General features: G+C 59.0%; 1 protein-coding gene across 2 annotated transcripts in view; it reads left to right on the forward strand.

Moving 5' to 3' along the window:
* Nucleotides 1-18,063, forward strand: part of CCDC187 (coiled-coil domain containing 187) — a 54,722-nt gene that overhangs the window by 26,748 nt on the left and 9,911 nt on the right. For both annotated transcript variants that reach the window (XM_039461515.2, XM_074394508.1), the window contains exons 9-18: nucleotides 377-474; nucleotides 5,111-5,295; nucleotides 5,641-5,748; nucleotides 6,894-7,018; nucleotides 7,294-7,445; nucleotides 12,301-12,377; nucleotides 12,816-13,012; nucleotides 13,919-14,006; nucleotides 16,086-16,850; nucleotides 17,778-17,929. In XM_039461515.2, coding sequence (XP_039317449.2) covers nucleotides 377-474; nucleotides 5,111-5,295; nucleotides 5,641-5,748; nucleotides 6,894-7,018; nucleotides 7,294-7,445; nucleotides 12,301-12,377; nucleotides 12,816-13,012; nucleotides 13,919-14,006; nucleotides 16,086-16,850; nucleotides 17,778-17,929 — 1,947 coding nt within the window. The remainder of the gene's footprint in view (nucleotides 1-376; nucleotides 475-5,110; nucleotides 5,296-5,640; nucleotides 5,749-6,893; nucleotides 7,019-7,293; nucleotides 7,446-12,300; nucleotides 12,378-12,815; nucleotides 13,013-13,918; nucleotides 14,007-16,085; nucleotides 16,851-17,777; nucleotides 17,930-18,063) is intronic.

Raw genomic sequence — 18,063 nt, forward strand, 5'->3', positions numbered from 1 at the left:
TTCATGCTGCCGTGCTGGGACACATGCTCAGACCCCCCCCATCCCTGCCACTGGCTCACCCCTGCTACCCGCTTGCCCACACCATCTGCTCACCCCCGCCACCCATTCACCTGCCCCCCCCCCACCTCTCGCCCCCGCCTCCCGCTCTCCCCTGTCTCCCGCTCATCCCTACCTCCTGGACCCCAGGCCTCAGACTCTTCCCCATCCAGGTTTTGGCCATCAGGTCCCACCCTGGGCACACTGTTGGGGGTCTGAGAGCTGCTCCAAGCCACGGGAGCCCAGGTTCCTGCTCAGTGAGGGGCTGTCCCCCAGATTTCCCTGCCAACCACCTCCTCCACGGGCCTGGCCCTGCCACCAATGCACCTGTGCTTTCCAGCTCACACACGGACCCGATCTGGGGCTCCCTGCAACTGGAGGAGATGCCGGCAGCCGGAGGGGCAGACTCCGTGGCGCCCTGGACCCCCCGGAGCTGCGGTAAGGGCGACCCTGCGGACTGGCCCCGGGCTGGCTGGTTGGGTGGCCAGGGGCATCTGCGGGAAACCCTTTCGCTGCCTGGCACTCGAGCTTGGCCCCGAGGGGTAGAGAGACCCTTTTCCATGTGGAGAGCATCCACACCTCAGTATTAAAGGTTTTGGAGGCTTTCGGGGCCTCTGCGTGCTCTGTGCTGGCCGGATGGGCGCTGGGTGGAGACCGACGAGCTCGTTTCGTGACAGCCATGCCGGGGCCGCCGTGCTCAGGCCGCCTCCCGGGACGCGTCCCATGGTCCCATCAGCCCGGATTCGGTTCTTCCGCCTGCTGCTGAGTGTTCTTATCCCTGGTTTCCAATGAGCAGCGCCCACTGCCTGGTGCCCATGAGTGGCCCAGGCGCTGCTGGGCTTGAGGGTCTTGGCCTGGTGTGCGTTGCGCTGTGGGGCCGTCCTGCGAGGGGAGTTGGTGGGGCAGCTGGGGGGCGGGTGCAGCCTCAGGACTGAGCGCACGCGGACTCTGCGCAGGCGGGGCCTCTGCGCAGGCGGGGCCTCTGAGAAGGCGGGGCCTCAGAGAAGACGGGGTCTCTGAGAAGGTGGAGACTCAGAGAAGGCAGGGCCTCTGAGAAAGTGCAGACTCAGAGAAGGCAGAGAATCAGAGAAGGCGGGGCCTCAGAGAAGGTGGGGCCTCTGAGAAGGCGGGGCCTCAGAAGGTGGAGACTCAGAGAAGGCAGAGAATCAGAGAAGGCGGGGCCTCAGAGAAGGTGGGGCCTCTGAGAAGGCGGGGCCTCAGAAGGTGGAGACTCAGAGAAGGCGGGGCCTCTGAGAAGCCACGGGTCCTGAGGAGGCGGAGACTCAGAGAAGGCGGAGATTCAGAGAAGGCGGGGCCTCTGAGGAGGCGGGGCCTCAGAGAGGGCGGGGCCGCAGAGAAGGCGGGGCCGCAGAGAAGGCGGGGCCGCAGAGAAGGTGGGGACCCAGAAGGCGCGGGTTCTGAGGAGGCGCGGGGGGTCCTAGGAGGCGGGGGCCATGTTTGCTCCTTCATCGTTATTTGTCGATTATTTTCACAGGTTTTGAGCATTAGAGTAAAACACGCTCATGTCTGGCTGGGGGAGACGTGGCAGGGGGTGTATTCTGAGTGAATGGGGGCCCCCATGCCACTCCCTACCCCGGACCACCACCCCAGGGTAGCCCCAGATACAACCTGCACCCTCCTCAGCTGGCAGCTGGGGATCCTGGGGGCGAAGGTCCTGCTCCAGCGCCAGTGCTGGGGGGAGGAAAGTGGACTTCAGTCCTGGGCTGTGGACCCCCAGGGGCTGGGCTCAAAGCCTGGGGCTGGAGCCTTCCTGGAGGCTGCTTCTGAGAGGGGGGCGCGGCTCACGGGGTCTTCCAGGGCCATGGAGCCAGACCTGGCAGCTTCAGGGACCGGCAGAGAGGGTCCTGCGTGTGCGCGTGTGTGCATGCTTGTGTGGGGGGCCTCTTGGGCTCACACCTGGAGCCCTCAGAGGGAGGAAGGGTCTGTGTCTCCCTCACCCAGCCCCTCCCCGGAGAGACTCTCCCAGTCTCCAGGGTGTGGAGCCTCTGCAGCTCCGGGGTGCAGCTGCCCCTTCCTTCCGCACACACCCTCTGACCGTCGCTGCCTACCTGGCACTGAGGGAGCAGGGCCCGGTCCTTGCGGCACCCGTTTCAGGGAGTGTGGGCAGTAAGAAGATGAGCGAGTGAGGGTGCACAGTGTGTGGGAACTGAGGCATCACTGCAAAGGGAGGATTCGACAGGAAGGGGCAGACAGCGCATGTGCTGGGGGGTTCGTTGTTTATGCTGCGGTAACAGAATCCCAGAGACTGGGTAACGTACCATGAACAGAAATGTGTTGGCTCACAGTGCTGGAGGTTGGGAAGTCTGAGAACAAGGCACCGGCATCTGGCGAGGGCCTTCTTGCTGCATCAACACGGAGAGGAAGGCAGGAGGGCGAGAAGGGGAGAGGGCGAAGGGGGGTGGGACTCTCCTTTTTCCAATGAACCTGCTCCCACAGTGATGGCACTCATTCATTCACAAGGGTGGAGCCCTCGTGGCTGAACCGCCTTGTGGCTGAGTTGCTGTGCATTTCAACATGAGGAGGGACAAACGTTTCAAACCATAGCACCACCTTTCCTCTCCCCAGAAAGTGCAGCCCAGGGAGGTGTGTCGAGCTACCCGGGGTGCCCAGGGATGGGCTGGGTTGGGGCTCTGTTCTCCCCCTGCTGGATTTGGTGACTGCCCTTCCTGAAGGCTGGATTGGCAGGGGCTGGCTGCTGTGAGTCACAGACAGTTCCCGATGGCCACAGGACAGCCACCTCTTGGTCAGGATCTCCCAAGTGGGTGAGGTCAGAGTCAGGCTCTGCTTTCTTCTTGGAAGGGGCAGCCTGACATGGCAGATTTTACCCCTATACCCCATTCATCATCCTGTGGGCAGAAGGTGCAGTAGCCCCAGGGGACAGGCAGCAGGAGTCTGTTGGGTCTAGCTTTTATGACTGCAGGCAGCACTATCTGAGAGAACCTTCTAGACATAAATACCTAGAACAGAGCTGTCCGATAGAAGCTTCTAGGTGTAAATACCTAGACCAGAGCTGTCCAGTGGAACCTTCTAGACATAAACATCTACACCAGAGTTGTCCAAGCAACTTTCTAGACATAAACACCTAGACCAGAACTGTCCAATGGAAGCTTCTAGATTTAAACATGTAGACTAACTCTGTCCAGTGGAACTTTCCAGACTTAAACACGTACACCACACTGTCCAATAGAACCTTCTGCGATGGAGGAAAAGTTCTGGATTCTGAGTTGTCCAGTATTGTGCCATGAGAATGTGGCCAGTGTGACTGATAAGTGGCATTTTATGTTTTATTTTCTGTTAATTTAAGTTTAAATGTAAATGGCAGGTGTGGCTGCCAGCCGCCGTGTTGGACAGCAGAGCCGTGGCTCTCAAACTCCACAGCCCCCACAGAGGTCAGGGGTCCTGTCAGCTTACTTCTGGTTTGAGGCTGTGATTCCCCAGGACCCAAGCCACATGATTGAGAACGTAGCTAGTTACATCATCCTCTCCAGCTGTGATGGCAGCTGCCACATGCTGAGATCTGTCAGACTGTCCTATTGCATCGTCACAGCTACCAGGAACTCTGGGATGGCAGGTGGTGCTAGACTCTTGGAGCTCCTCACCCATTCCTAGGGGAGTTGGAGCTCTCACTGGGGTGACTCCTGCAGTCTCTGTCCAGCCAGGGTCGTGCTGAGCTCGGGGACAGCTCACTTTCTCCTGGGTCACGGCTCAGAGCTCAGGAACAAGCCGCTCATGTCCCCCCATGTTCCCTGATCTGTTGGGTGCTGACGTGGCTGGCGATGACCAGGACTCCCCCTCCTCAGGCCACAGCTGGGAGATCTGTGGGGACCCCAGGACTGTGAGGCTCCCAGGCGCCGGAGGGGCATTTGGTGGGGGCTGGGGCCCCTTCTCTGGTGTCAGCCTCTCTCAGGGCTGTGAAACAAAAGCAAAGGATGGTTTCTTCCCTTTGCAAAGGAATTTCAGCTCAGAACAGGCGCTTGAACCAAAACCAGGAAGTGTAAGAGTGTCTTCCCATCATCACCAGTTGGATAGGGGGCTGGGATGAGCCCAAATGCTCAGTGCACTCCAGGTGGCCAATGCCCCTGCTGCTCACACTGTCTGGGTGCTGTGGGGTGTCCTCTGCTGCTGTGGAAACGCCCAGGATCTGGCCTAGCTGTGGTTCACGGCTGAGCTGCTCCATCCGGGAAGGCAGGCTGTCTGCTGCAGGAGCTGTGGTCTCGGGGCAGTCCGAGCAGGAATCCTGGTCTTGGCTCTGCCCATACACGAGCCAACAGTGGCCAAGGGCTCATCCGCCAGTGGTCATCCACGAGAGCCCCACCATCGCAGACCCCCTGCGTGCAGCACCTCCTGGTGGCAGCCTCCATGGGGCCAGGAGCTCCAGCAGCGTGCGGAGTCAGAGCTGGGACCCTGGGGGCCACCAAGGAGAAAGAGAAGCCCCTCCATGGCCACTGGGGACTTCATTATCCAAGGAGGAGGCGGAGGTTTTTTTTATCCATGCCTGGGATCAATCACAGAAATTCCAAAGAGAGCCCTGGACTTGGGCCATGTGTTTATGTCTGCACTCACCCACCCACCTACCCCTCCCTCATCACCACCACCCCCTCATCACCAGCCACCCCTGCACACCATCAGCAGCAGCTTCTACCCGCTGAGTGCGCAGCCAGCCTGTACCAAGCCATCTCCGCGACCCTCACACAAGGGCAGGAGGGACCTCTGTGACCCCATTGGGCTCTGACTGACAAGTGATTTGTTCAAGGTCACATGGCAAATGTGTGACGGACCCGGTCCGTCTGGAGGCAAAGCCCATGTCCTGGGCCCCACCCTCCCCACAGACTCCTGCCATCCATCCTGGAGTTAGTCGTGGCTGGGGTCAGGCAGACACGGCCTTAGTGGGGACGAGGAGATTCAGCGGCCCTCTGTGTCCTTCTGTGGGGCTGCAGCCCTCCCAGCCTGCCTTCACATTTGGGGCAGGGGCTCTTGTTGATGGAGTGGATGCCAGCTGGGCTCAGGAGTCAGCCCACCTGCATTCCTGACCTCTGTGCCCGTTTCCCTGCAGGAGGAGAGGCTGTGCTAACCCGCCATGCCATGGAGCGGCGAGACAGCGGCAAGGGGTGGCCTGAACAGGGTCCCAGGCCACTCAGCTGCCTCCTCCGTGGTTCCACAGGTCAGCAGGAGGACACGTGCGTGAGACGCCTTCCCAGCACCCAGCAAAAGACCTCCAGCTTTCTGGATTCTTTCCAGGTTTGCCCCTTTAGGGCTCTTCTGTTAGGCAGTTAGCTGGGAGCAGCCTCTGTCCCCCAGAGGCCAAGCAGAAGAGGTTCTAACACACAGAACTATAGAATTTAAAAACGCCGGGGCCAGATGAGAGGGAGGGGAGCTTGGAGGTGGGAGGAGCAGATCCAGGGCACTTGACCTTCTGGGGCCTCACCCCGGAAGGGAGAAGTCCCTGGCAGGGAGAGAAAGTTGGTGGGCTGGAGGGAGGGGCCCTGCCCAGACGTAGAGTCCCTCGGGGCGACCTCCGCAGAAGGGGTCCACCGCCCCTGGCCGGGGGCGGCAGGAACCGTGAGCCATTGGCTCTCCCTACAGCTGGAGCGGCAGAAGCAGGCGCTGGCCCTACTGCGGCAGCGGGCCGAGCTGGAGGCCTGGGAGACGCAGCAGGCCCTGGACAGGCTGCTCTTCAGGAGTCGGCTGGAGGTAGTGGCGCTGGCCGCCGGGGGAGCACCTGTCTCTGCAGGAGGTTGGGTGGGAAGGTCAGGCATGCTGGGGAGGAGTGCGAAGACTGCCACGGGAACTGCCACCTGTGCATGTCCCAGGCCTGGTAGGCCCCTTAGCCCTGGGCTCTCCACGGCTCACCACCCCAAGTATGTGTGGCGCTTACAGACCTGACAGGTCTCTTGCCGGAGGGAAGGGGCTTAGTGTCTCCTGAGCCGCTGCCCCTGGGCCGTCTGGCACCAATAGGGTCCCCTCCAACAGGCAGCTCCCACTGTCTGGGGTGGCCCAGCACCTGCGCCATGAGGGGACAGTGTCATCCAGGCCTGCAAGTGGTGACCCTGGCAGAGCATTGACTGGGCGGCTGATGGCTGTGGCCTGGCTGGAGGGGATGATCCTTCTGGGAGGTGGAGCTTTCTCCTGTGTTTGATTCAGGGGCCGTTGGTGGGAGGGACATTCATGGTACACACAGGGCATCTCCAGGAGTGTGATAGAAGTGTGTGCCTGCATGTGTGTGTGAGTGCATGTGTGTGAATGCATGTGTGTGAGTGCACGAGTGTGTGGGAGTGCAGAGTGTGTGCAAAAATGTGTGTGCACAAGTGTGTGCATGAGTGTGTGCACACGTGTGTGTGTGTATGCAGTGTGTGCATGTGTGAGTACACACTCGGGCAGCCTCAGACCCACCGCAGCGCAGATGCCGGGGCCAGCATTCCTGTCTGTTTCCTCCCTGCTCCCCCATCATGGGCTTTGCTGCCCTCCTGTGCCTGCTCTCCAAGCACCCCCAGCCGGGACCAGAGCTGGGGGTCCCTTTCCACCCATATTCTGTGCAGCTAGCCCCTGGCTCCCACACCCTCCAGCTCTGGCTGGGCACCGGCCACCCCAGCTTCCCTGCAACAGCCTCTCTGGCAGGCAAAAGGGGGCTGTCCGCCCCACTTGGAAGATAGGCAAAGAGGCCCCTGAGGGGATATCAGCGTATCAGCAGTTCCAGGCCTGCTGATACGACCACCTCTATCTCTTGGAGGCTTGCTCAGCTTCAGGCTCCTCCTTGGGACCGGGCATGGCCTGGCTGTCCAGACCCAATGCCCAGTTGTGGACCAACTCCTGCAATCCCCCGCTCCAACTTCCCACAGCAGCTGATGGAGAGACACTCAACCCAGGCCAGGTCAGAGAAGGTGTCGAAGCTGGAGCAGCCTCAGATTTTTGAGGACAGAGAGCAGACCACAGCCTCTCAGAGCACAGTAATGGCCACACCCAGGTAGGCCAGAGGCTAGGGCTGGCCACACCCTCCCGACGTGGAAATGATGGGTGGGAGTCTCTCAGCACAGGCAGTGGGGTGGGCATTGCAGGCACTGGTGTGGGGCAGGCACTGTGGGTGCCTGGCATGAGGTAGGCACTGGCATGGGGCAGGCACTGTGGGCATGGGGTGGGCACTGTGGGTGCTGGCAGTGTGGTGGGTACTGCAGGCAATGGCAGTGGGGTGGGCACTGTGGGCACTGATGCAGAGTCTCCCGGACCTGTCCTTACCTGCAGGTCACACCCACCTCTGGAGACAGACGCTGCCACATCCTCCCAGGGTCCCAAGGACAGATCAGCCTCTGCAGGTGGCCGTGTCCTCAAAACTCCACCCAGCCCTGAGGCAGGCAGAGCCCTCAGCCAGTGTGAAGCGGAGGGGGGTACCCGAGGCAGGTACAAAACGGGGAGGCACAGGGGGCCACGGCGGTTGCCCAAGGCCACGCCGAGCAGAGCCAGTACCTACAGGCAGGTCTGTCTGACTCCAGTGCTCGCCTGACTGACCCTCGGACAGCCCCAGCCCCTGGCATCCCTTGAGCCTGGGTAAACTGGGTTAGACAGCTGGCAGACACCATCTCCACCCACCCAGCCTGGGGGAGCTGAGTCAGGGGCTCAGCAGGAAAGCTTCCCTAGAGCTGGGGGACCAGCCCGACAGGGAGAGAGGTCCACAGCCCAGGGAGGACAAACGCGGAAGCTTGGCCATTCAGGCGAGCACAGGCTGCTGTTGGCCCTGCTCTGGGACGGGTCTCAGCTCCTCTGAGTTGGCGTGACCTCTAGGCTGGCCTCTAGATGGCTGCCATCTCCTGGAAGCCTGGGTACAACCTGTTTCAGCATCTTCAGGAACAGGGACCCTTCCCTGGCTCCAGGCCTGCTGATATAGCCACCTCTATCCCTTTGAGTGGCTTTCCCTGACGGGAAGGGTCTCTGCACAGCCTCTCCGTGTGGGCTGTGCAGAAAGCTGGTCCAGACTCCCCTCCCATGTCATGTGTGTCAGCAAATAAGGGTCCACGTGCAGGCCATCGGGCAAGACCTCCACGAGGTGCCTTCAGCCCTCACCGTGATCATGGCAGATGCGTCGACTTCCCAGCCGGGCACAGTCCCCACATCTCCAGGCTGGGCTCCTGCGGTGCGTTCCTAGTTTGATTCCACTGTGTTCACAAAGCACATCTGTGTGACTCTCATCATCAGACTCCGGCTTTAGTCTGGAACACGGTCTATGTTAGCAGGTGCTCCTTGGAAACAATGTACATCCTGTTGTTTCTGGGTGGAATGTTCTATGGCATCGCTTAGACCAGGGTGGTGGGTGGTGCTCTTCAAATCTACTGCATCTTGGTGCATTTTCTGCCTAATACTCCTCTGGATGAATATGAGATGGTATTGAAATACCCGACTGTGATTTCCTAGTTCTCCCTGCAGTTCTATTAGGTTTCGCTTCACATATTTTGAAGCTCTGACATTAGGCCCATAAACGCTCGGGATTATGATGTGCTCTTGATGAACCAACCCCTCTGTCATTATGCAGCAATCCTCTTATCCACAGCAGCATGCTCAGCTTCAAAGTCGACTTTGGCTGATATTAATACAGCCACTCCAGCTCTCTTTCAGCTGGTGTTTCGTGGTATCTCCGTTGCCATCCTTTTACTTTCAATTTATTTGCATCTTTGCATTTCAAGTGTGTTTCTTACAGGCAGCCTATAGTTGGATTTTGCTTTAAAAAAAAAAATCAGCCTGGCAATCTCTGCCTTTTAACTTGGGTGCTTAAGTGTAAGGATCAGGTTTCTTCCAAGTAACGGCATTCACGCCGAACGTGACAGCCGATGTGGTAGGCTGGAGTCTCACCTGGTTATTTTTCTCTTGTTCCATCTGTCCTTTATTTTCTTCTTCCATTTAGTTTCTGCTCCCCTTGCATTAAGCAATATTTGTTATGATTCTGCTTTAACTCCATTGTTGGCTTCAGCGCTATAACTGTGGCTACTTTAGGGTTTATAATAGTATATACAGCCGATCACTTATAGTACGAGGCCAGTTCTTCTTTCCTGGCCTTTAAGTTACTGCTGTCATGCATTTTTTTTTTTTTTTTTTTTTTTTTAGGTGGAGTCTCACTCTCGTCACCCAGGCTGGAGTGCAGTGGAGTAATCTCCGCTTACTGCAACCTCCACCTCCCAGGTTCAAACAATTCTCCTGCCTCAGCCTCCTGAGTAGCTGGGATTACATGTGTGCACCACCACACCCAGCTAATTTTTGTATTTTTAGTAGAAATGGGATCTCACCATGTTGGCCAGGCTGGTCTCAAACTCCTGACCTCAGGTGATCCACCTGCCTCGGTCTCTCAAAGTGCTAGGATTGCGCCACCGTGCCTGGCCATTTTTGTATTTTTTGTAGAGATAGGGTTCCTCCATGTTGCCCAGGCTTATTTTAAATGTTCTATAAACTCTGTAGTACATTGTTATCGTTTTGTTTAACAGCCAATTATCTCGTTAAAAGTTTCAGATGATGTATGTGTTTGGACTTATATCTGCATGGGTCAGGTCTTCCCATTTCTGGTATCTGTCATTGCTTCGGGTAGATGTAGGTTTCTAAGTGGCCTCCTCTTCCTTCCGCTGGAAGGCTGCCTGAACGTCTCTGGTAGCGTATGTCTGTCTGCTGGTCTTCAGCTTTTGCATGTCTAAGGACATCTTCAGCTCATCTCTGACTTTGACATACTCTTTCCTGGACATATAATTCTAGGCCAGTTTTTTCCCTTTCAGTCCCTTGAAGACACTGCTCCTCATCTTCTTGCCTGCATTGTTGGTGACAAGAAATTGATTGCCATCCTCCTCCTTGGTCCCTCGGTACATCACTGCGTCTGTGTTTCTCTGGCTGCCTTTAAGACTTTCTCTGTTACTGGTTTTGAACGATTTTATTACGATGTCCTTTGTTATTGTTTTTCTTCTTTACTTATTGAAGACTGAGTCTCACTCTGTCGCCCAGGCTGGAGTGCACTGGCACAACCTCTGCCTCTCAGGTTCAAGTGATTCTCATGCCTCAGCCTCCCAAGTAGCTGGGATTACAGACACTTGCCACCATGCCCAGCTAATTTTTGTATTTTTGTAGAGATAGGGTTTCACTGTGTTGGCCAGGCTGATCTTGAACTCTTGACCTCAGGTGATTCGCCCACCTCAGCCTGCCAAAGTGCTGAGATTATAGGCATGAGCTACCGTACCCAGAGTTTCTTGTCCCTGGGGTTTGTTGAGATTCTTGGACCTGTGGATTTATCATTTTCTTCAAATTCAGAAATAGTTCAGCCATCATTTGTTCTTTTTGCTCCTCTCTCTCTCGCCTCTCCTTCAGGGACTCCAATTACCCATATATTGGGCCACTCGAAGTTGTGAGCTGACTGAAGTTCTTATTCTTTTATTTCTCTGTTTCTTTTTGGCCAGTTTCTAGTGCTGTATCTTCCAGTTTGTTTGTCTCTCCTCTGCCCTTAATCTCATCCAGTGCGTTTTTCATCTCAAGTGTTTTAATTTTCATCAGTCCGTACATTCCATTTGGATCTTTTCATTTTATATCCTCTGTGGCTCTCCTTAACATCTTAAACATGTGGGATACAGTTATGAAACTTCTCATCTCCTCCTCTGCCAATCCTCACACCCACATCATGCCTGGGTCAGTGTCAATAAACTACCCAGCTCCTTACGGACTGGGGTTTTTGGTTTCTTTGCATATCTTCTGGACGTTGTGAATTTTACCTTCTGAGCACTAGATATTTTTGTATTCCTATAAACATCCTTTTTTCTTCTTTGAGATGGAGTCTGGCTCTGTCACCTGGGCTGGAGTGCAATGGCACAATCTCGGCTGACTGCCACCTCTGCCTCCTGGGTTCAGTGATTCTTCTGCCTCAGCCTCCTGAGTAGCTGGGGCTACAGTTGTCCACCACCATGCCCGGCTAATTTTTTTGTATTTTAGTAGAGACAGAGTTTCACCATGTTGGTCAGGATGGTCTCGATCTCCTGACCTTGTGATCTGCCCACCTCAGCCTCTCAAAGTGCTGGGATTACAGGCGTGAGCCACCCGCACTCCACCCTGTAAACAGTCTTAAGCTTTGTTTTGGAATCCAGTTACTTGGAAGTAATTTGATCCTTTCAGACTTTGTGTTAATAGTGTGTTAGCTTGCTCTGAATCAGTGCTTAGCCTGGGGCTAATTATTTCCCACAGTCAAGGCAAGAATGTTCTGTGTCCGCTGCCTGGCCAGTGACCTGGCAGTCCTCAGGTCCTCCAGCCTGGCTACTGGAAACAGGCACCATTCCCAGGCTTCTGGTCCTTCGGATGCTTCTATCCTGGCATCTGGTAGCTTCTGGATGTGCACATTCCTCCATCAGTTCTCTGATGAACATTCCAAGGGGCACACTTCCTAGATCTGGGAGGCCCTGTCCTGTGTGACCCTCTCTTCTCTGACATTCTGCCCCCATGAACTCCAGCTGCCTTGGTCCCCCCAGACTCTGGGCTCTGTCTCCTCTACTCAGGGAGTCCACCAGCTCCGCCATCTTCCCATCCCCGCACGTGGCTCAGCAACTCTCCCAGGCAGTAATTTGTGAACATTGTTGGTCTCACCTCCGTTGTTTTCTGTCTCTCAGGGATCACTGTGCTATGTTGCCTCACATCCAGTGTCTGGAAAACTTCTTTCACATATGTGTGTGAAAACACATACACACACACCTCCATGTATCTACACATATGTGTGTGTATATTTATGTGATTTGTTTACTTGAGGCAGATGGGATGGCAAAGCCGAAATCCAGTCCCTTTTGCCCTCTCTTTGTGGGGAGGGTAAGTCTGTAAGTGTCTTTTGAAGCAGAGGCTCCTTTTCCATCCCTCCCGGTACGGAAGCGTGGCCAGTAGAGGCCGGGCAGCAGGGTGGCTGCTTCCGCTGGGGACCCAGGCTCTGCGGTCACCTGCCAGCTCCTTGGTGCTGGACCGCAAACAGCCGCTTCCCCTCTCCGGGCCTCAGTCTCCCCTCCTGTAGAAGCAGAGTCGCTGGGCTGTCCTCCCTGAGCTCCCTCCACTTTTGGTCTGGTCTTTCCCACGATTGGTGGGTCACATGAGACCCCGTCCCTTCCCGCGTGGTCTCCTGAAGATTCTGTGTGAAGCCTTGTGTGTCCGGGAGGGGGTGGGGACAGGAAACTGCCGCAGACCAACCTTCGTGAGGCCCTCCTGTAGAAATGGTCCCTGACCCCCTACATGACCCAACCATGGTGCCTCCTTCCTCAGAGGTGGGGGGCCCTGACGGAACCCTATCCCAGCTGTCCCTGGCCAAGCTCGTCCCTCCGGATACCCCCGCCCACCAGGTACGTACGCGGAGAGGTCCCTGGGGGAGGGGCGCAATTTCAGGGCCCAGCTGGACCCAACTGCCCCTCCATTGCGCAGCGCTAAGGCAGGTCCTGGGTTGGGAGGGTCTTCCAGCGGACAGCTTCCCAGGCCCGTTCCTCCCACCCTCGGTGACAGAGGAGGGCAGACATTTAAATCAGCGTGTGGCTTTGGGCAGACTGACCCCTGCCCAGGTTGTACATTTTAAGGCAGGTGGCTGGATCGGGGCTGGGCCGAGGCCGAGATGATGAGGATCCTGCCTGCCCCGCCTGCCCCGGGAGCTTACAGTCGGGGAAAGACGGGCGCGGCATGGGGGACGAGCGGGGCGGGCAGTCCGAGAGGGCTTCCCGGAGGCGGCGGCCAGTGCCGGGAGCGGCTCAGAGGCTAGGCGGTGACAAAGCCTAGTCGGCCCGCCCTAGTGGAGCCCCGCGAGGCCCGGAAGCACCGAACCTGGAGCTTTGGGAGCCTCGGGCCGCTTCAAGCTGCAGACGTGGGAGCGGAGCCTGCGGGAGGAGGAGCTGCGAGCGCAGCACCAGGCGGCGCTGCTGCGCCTGCGCGAGACAGCGCTCCGGGAGAGAACGCTCGCCGAGCTGGCCTCGCTGGAGCATCGGCGAGGGTGAGCGCATGCGCCCTGCGCCGGCCCCGTCCCTCCGCGGCCCCGCCCCTCCCCGCCCCGCCCCGCCCGGATCCCTCTCTTGGCCCCGGACAGCGTTTTGGAGCGAAGGGTACTGGTCCAAATAATAATAGGTGTTTGCGGAAACTTAGATACGACAGTAAAGTACTCAACCAACAAAAACCCCGTCATCCCGAAGATGACCTCTGAGATCATCTTTGCGCATGCTCTGTTTTGGGGATAAACACATGGCTAGTGCAACGTTGCAAATGGGCCGCGTTTACAAAACCTTTCGGTGTGGCTCCGTGACGGCTGTAACACGCAGGGTGCACCGCGGCCACACGGGGCTCTACCTCCCTTAGCCTGTCCCGGCTCTTGGGTTCTAGGTTGTCTCCAACTTTTGGCCATTGTTAATGATCATTTCCTTAATTAAAACCTTAGAAGTGGGATAACCGTGTCAGTGAGGATGCATTTGGAAGCCTCTTGATAATGCCAGATTGGTCCCCAGAAAGGTGATTCGAGTTAACATCCTCACTCGGTGTCTGAGCAGGCCAGGCTGAGGGTGTTGGGTTCCATGATGGGAGGTGACCCCCACTTCCCTCCTCAGAGGACCCACTGGCCTGAGCTGGGTCTCCGAGGTGGGAGGGGCTCCTCTCAGCCTTTGTCTCTTTAGACCCAAAAGTCCAAAAGTGGCTGTGAAGGGTGGAAGAGTGACAGCCCGGCCTGGGGCCATCTGGCCACCCCAAGGCTGCTGATTCTGTCTACACTCGGCTGCCTCCTCCCCAGTGCCCACACCTTGGGAGAGCATTCCAGGTGGATGTGGCTGACCAGGGCTGGCTGTGTCTGTGACCTTCTATATCCACTTGCACGTGCTGTCAAGATTGGCAGTGATGTTGCCACCTCCCCCAGGTGCCTGGACAGCAAGAGGGACGGAGCCCTGCTGGCCGTGCTGGCGGAGAAGCAGCAGCAAGCCCTCAGCAGATTCGAGAAGGAGCAGGTGGGGGCAGCACAGACCTGTCGGGTTGGGGGAGGTGGCACATAGAAGCGGCGGCCCTGTCCTCTTCTTGCCTGGAATCTGAACATCCCCCAGCACCACAGCTAAAGAATTCCCAAGCCCTTGCCAACCTCCAGGGCCACGCAGGACCCTGCAGTACGTGAGGAGTGTCTATGGCCTGAGGGGGCATCACGGCCAGGGTGGAGCGTGGCCCCGTACACAAGGAGTGTCTGTGGCATCGTAGCCAGGGTGGATGGTGGCCCTGTGGCCTTGGCTCCAGGCCAGGCTCAGACTTTTGCTGGATGTCACCTCGGGCAAGTGGCTTTGTCTCTTGGAGGCTCGGTTTCCTCTTGGAACAGGAGAATAATTGTAGTACCTGTAAGCAGGGGATTGGGAGAGTTTGGTGCAGTCAGCACTTCCCTGGGTGGATGTGTGCCCGTGTACGACGCCAGAGGACTTTCCCCTCTGCTCTGAGCCCAGTTCCCTCATCTGAAAAATGAGAAACCTGATGTGCACATGCATGGGGTCCGTGAGGGTGGAGCGGGCTGCTCCCCAGACGCGCCTGGCAGGGTGGGTCTCAGTCGGTGGCTGCTCCTGCCTTCCGGCCATTGTTGTCACCAGGCCTGGAGGAAGCAGACCCCCAGGGAGAGTCAGTGCTGGACGCAGGAGTGGAGGGGGACAGCTGCCCGAGTCAGGGCTGTGCTTTCGGCGGAGAGCGAGACTGGGGAGCAAGCCTGAGAGCCAGGGCGAGGACCCTTACCGGCCCCCGCTCAGGTCACAGGCTCGAGGGCTCCTTACAGGTCAGGCACGCTGTGCCCGCATCCTCACTTCGGTGCCCCCAGGCTGTGGGGCAGGGGCTGGTGCCAACACCCTTGGTACAGATCAAGAAACCTGGCCGAGTGAGGCGGTTCATACCTGTAATTCCAGCACTTTGGGAGGCCAAAGTAGGAGGATTGCCTGAGCCCAGGAATGTGCGACCAGCCTGGGCAACACGGCAAGACCCTGTCACTACCAAAAATAAACCTGCCACTACAGGTGGCCAATGCTTGTAGTCCCAGCTACTTGGTGGACTGAGGTGGGAGGACCGCTTGAGCTTGGGAGGTCGAGGCTGTGGTGAGCTGAGACTGCACCACTGCACTCCAGCCTGGGCAACACTGGGCAACAGAGTGAGACCTTGTTTCAAAAAAAAAAAAAAGAAAAAAGAAACTGAGGCTGGGGTGGGGAACTTACTGTGCCCAGGACCCTCCTCGGGGAAGAGGGGTGGTGCTGACTGGAACGCCCAAGATCTCCACCTTGGGGTGTCAGGTGTGGGGCGTCCCAGGCAAAGGAGCTGGGGGTGGAGACCCAGCCACAGACCCAGGCACGGGTCCTCTCGGATATAGGGAAACAGAAAAAGGCAGGCAGCACAGGGAACAGTGAGAGCCGTGGAAATAAAGGGGCTTAGAAGGGGATTCACTTGTCACCTGGCAAGGAGGGAGCCTGGAAGAACAGGCCCTGCCTAGGGAGCCCAGGCAGGAGGCCTAGAGCTGGCCAGGGGCAGGGACACCCAGCCGTAGCCCGGCTGTCATAGGCAGAAACGCCGTGGTGGAGGTGGAGTCTGAGCCCCCCACAGTGGGGCCGTGGATGAGACACTCCCTCAGCAGGGCCTCGGCTGCCGTCTCACAGGGCGGGTGTGCAAGGGCCTGGCCTGGGCTCTGTGCACGGTTACAAAGGTGCGTCCACCAGGGACGCTGTGGGGAACAGAACAGTCGTAAAAGGAGCAACGGGGGGGGCATTGCCCAGAGCCTGGAGAGAGGGAGGGTGAGGCCCTGGCCACCTGTGCCAGCCCTGCTCGGGCCCCAAATATGAGTACCTGCCTCCCTCCGCATCCAGCTGTCCGCAGCTGCCTCCCCCACCAAGCCCAGGGAAGCCCAAGGCCATGGGGGTATCCTAGGCAGGAGGGGTGGGCGAAGGCCAACTGGGGGAAGGGAGGCCCCACAGTGCGAGGCCAGGGCATCCCACTAGATTCCCTTTCCCTTTCGTTGGCCTTTTCCCCTGCTGGCTCCGGGTTCTGCTAACACCTGCTCCTTCCACCCGGCTCAGAGGGAAATCCGATACCTGTGGCACACGCACCTGCTCAGGCACCGGGACAGGACGCGGCTCCTGCAGCAGCAGAGGGACGTCTCCACGCCGAGGTCCGAGGACGCCCTCCCCACCCCGAGGCCCGAGGACGCCCTCCCCACACCGAGGCTCGAGGACGCCCTCCCCACGCTGAGGCCCTCAGACGCCCTCCCCACCCCGAGGCCCGAGGACACCCTCCCCACGCCGAGGCCCGAGGACGCCCTCCCCACGCCGAGGCCCGAGGACGCCCTCCCCACGCCGAGGCCCGAGGACGCCCTCCCCACCCCGAGGCCCGAGGACGCCCTCCCCACGCCGAGGCCCGAGGACGCCCTCCCCACACCGAGGCTCGAGGACGCCCTCCCCACGCCGAGGCCCTCGGACGCCCTCCCCACGCCGAGGCCCGAGGGCGCCCTCCCCACCCCGAGGCCCGAGGACGCCCTTCCCACGCCGAGGCCCTCGGACGCCCTCCCCACCCCGAGGCCCGAGGACGCCCTCCCCACGCCGAGGCCCGAGGACGCCCTCCCCACCCCGAGGCCTGCAGATGTCCTCCCTACGCTGAGCCCAATGAATGTCCCCCCTACACGGAGCCCCTTGGACATCCCCCCGACACCGAGGCCCACAGACGTCTCCCCCACGTTGAGACTGGACATCCCCCCGACGCCGAGGCCTGCGGATGTCCCCCCCACGCCGAGGCCCGAGGACGCCCTCCCCTTCCTCGAGCTGCAGGCCCAGGCCAAGCTGCCGCAGGTGGGCGCTCTCACCTGCTCTGGGGCTCAGCTCAGGAAATGCTGTCAACCCTGGCCACTTCCTGGGATCTTGCAAGTCCCTTGTAAAAATGCCTGTGGCCCCAGGCTGACTTGCTGTGGGGGTGGGGTGGGGCAATGGAGGGAGGGAGGGGCCACAGCTGGGGGGCCAAGGAGGCTTTCTGGATGGGGTGGTCCTGGCCAGGCCCTAGAGCAGAGCCAGTCTTCAGGTGGGGGCAGCAGTGGTTGGGGCGGGAGGATGAGCAGGACTGGGGATCTCGTGGGACCCAGGCAGAAAGGAGAGTGTGGCTGGGAGCTTCCTAGGGAGGCCAGCCCGTTGGGGACCCCAAGCAGCAGCTGCATCCTTGGAGGGAGGCTCCTGCTCCCATCTCCTCCGGCTGACGGAGTGGAGAGCTGTGTGGATGAGGGTGGGGGACTGTCCCCTCCTGCTCCCATGTCCACCAGCTGACTGGGGAGCTGTGTGGACAAGGCTGGGGGCCATCCCCAGGCAAGCTGTGTGCCTCCCTGACCTGTGCGTCTTCTCTGTAAGGTGCGGAGGGTGGCTGGCTCACTTGGAGGGTGGGGGTGAGGATGGAATGATATGAGCTCTCTGAAGCATCTGCTCCAGGCTGGGCCGCAGGAGAGGGAACCCCAGCAACCTGATTCCAATCCCCAGAGCTGGCCATGGGGGTCTCCGGCTGGTCTTGGGCAAAGACTTCTCACTTTGGGCCTCCCGTCCACACCTCTCAGTGGGGGTGCAGGACACCCGTTCAAAGGGAGGCCCCATTTCAGCCTGGCATCCCGAAGGGGAGCAAGCGGCTGGGGCACCACACCAGCCCTACCGCGGCCACTGGCACGTGCAGCCCAGCACTGGCTTTTCCGAGGAGGAATGGGCAGAGGCGGCCACGCCAGACTCTCCTGTTTCTCGCAGGGTCCCGGCCCCAAAGTCAAGGCCACCTGGGAGGAAAGCTTAGAGACAAGCCTGAGGCTGGAGCCCTCCCCATGTTCCCTGATACCACACAGGCCCAGCAGCCCTGCCGGCTGCCACCCACAGAGCAGCCCTTCGAGCTCAAAGGACACACAGTGAGTTGGTTGGTCTGGGGAGTCCCGGGGGAGGGGTCCGGACCCTCATGTTGGCCTGAGAGGCCTTTCCCACATAGGGCGGCCGGCACTCACTGAGCCCCATCCCCACTGTGCCTGGGAGGATGGAAGGGGTG

This window comes from Saimiri boliviensis, chromosome 2 (genome assembly GCF_048565385.1).
Source record: "Saimiri boliviensis isolate mSaiBol1 chromosome 2, mSaiBol1.pri, whole genome shotgun sequence".
NCBI lineage: Eukaryota > Metazoa > Chordata > Mammalia > Primates > Cebidae > Saimiri > Saimiri boliviensis.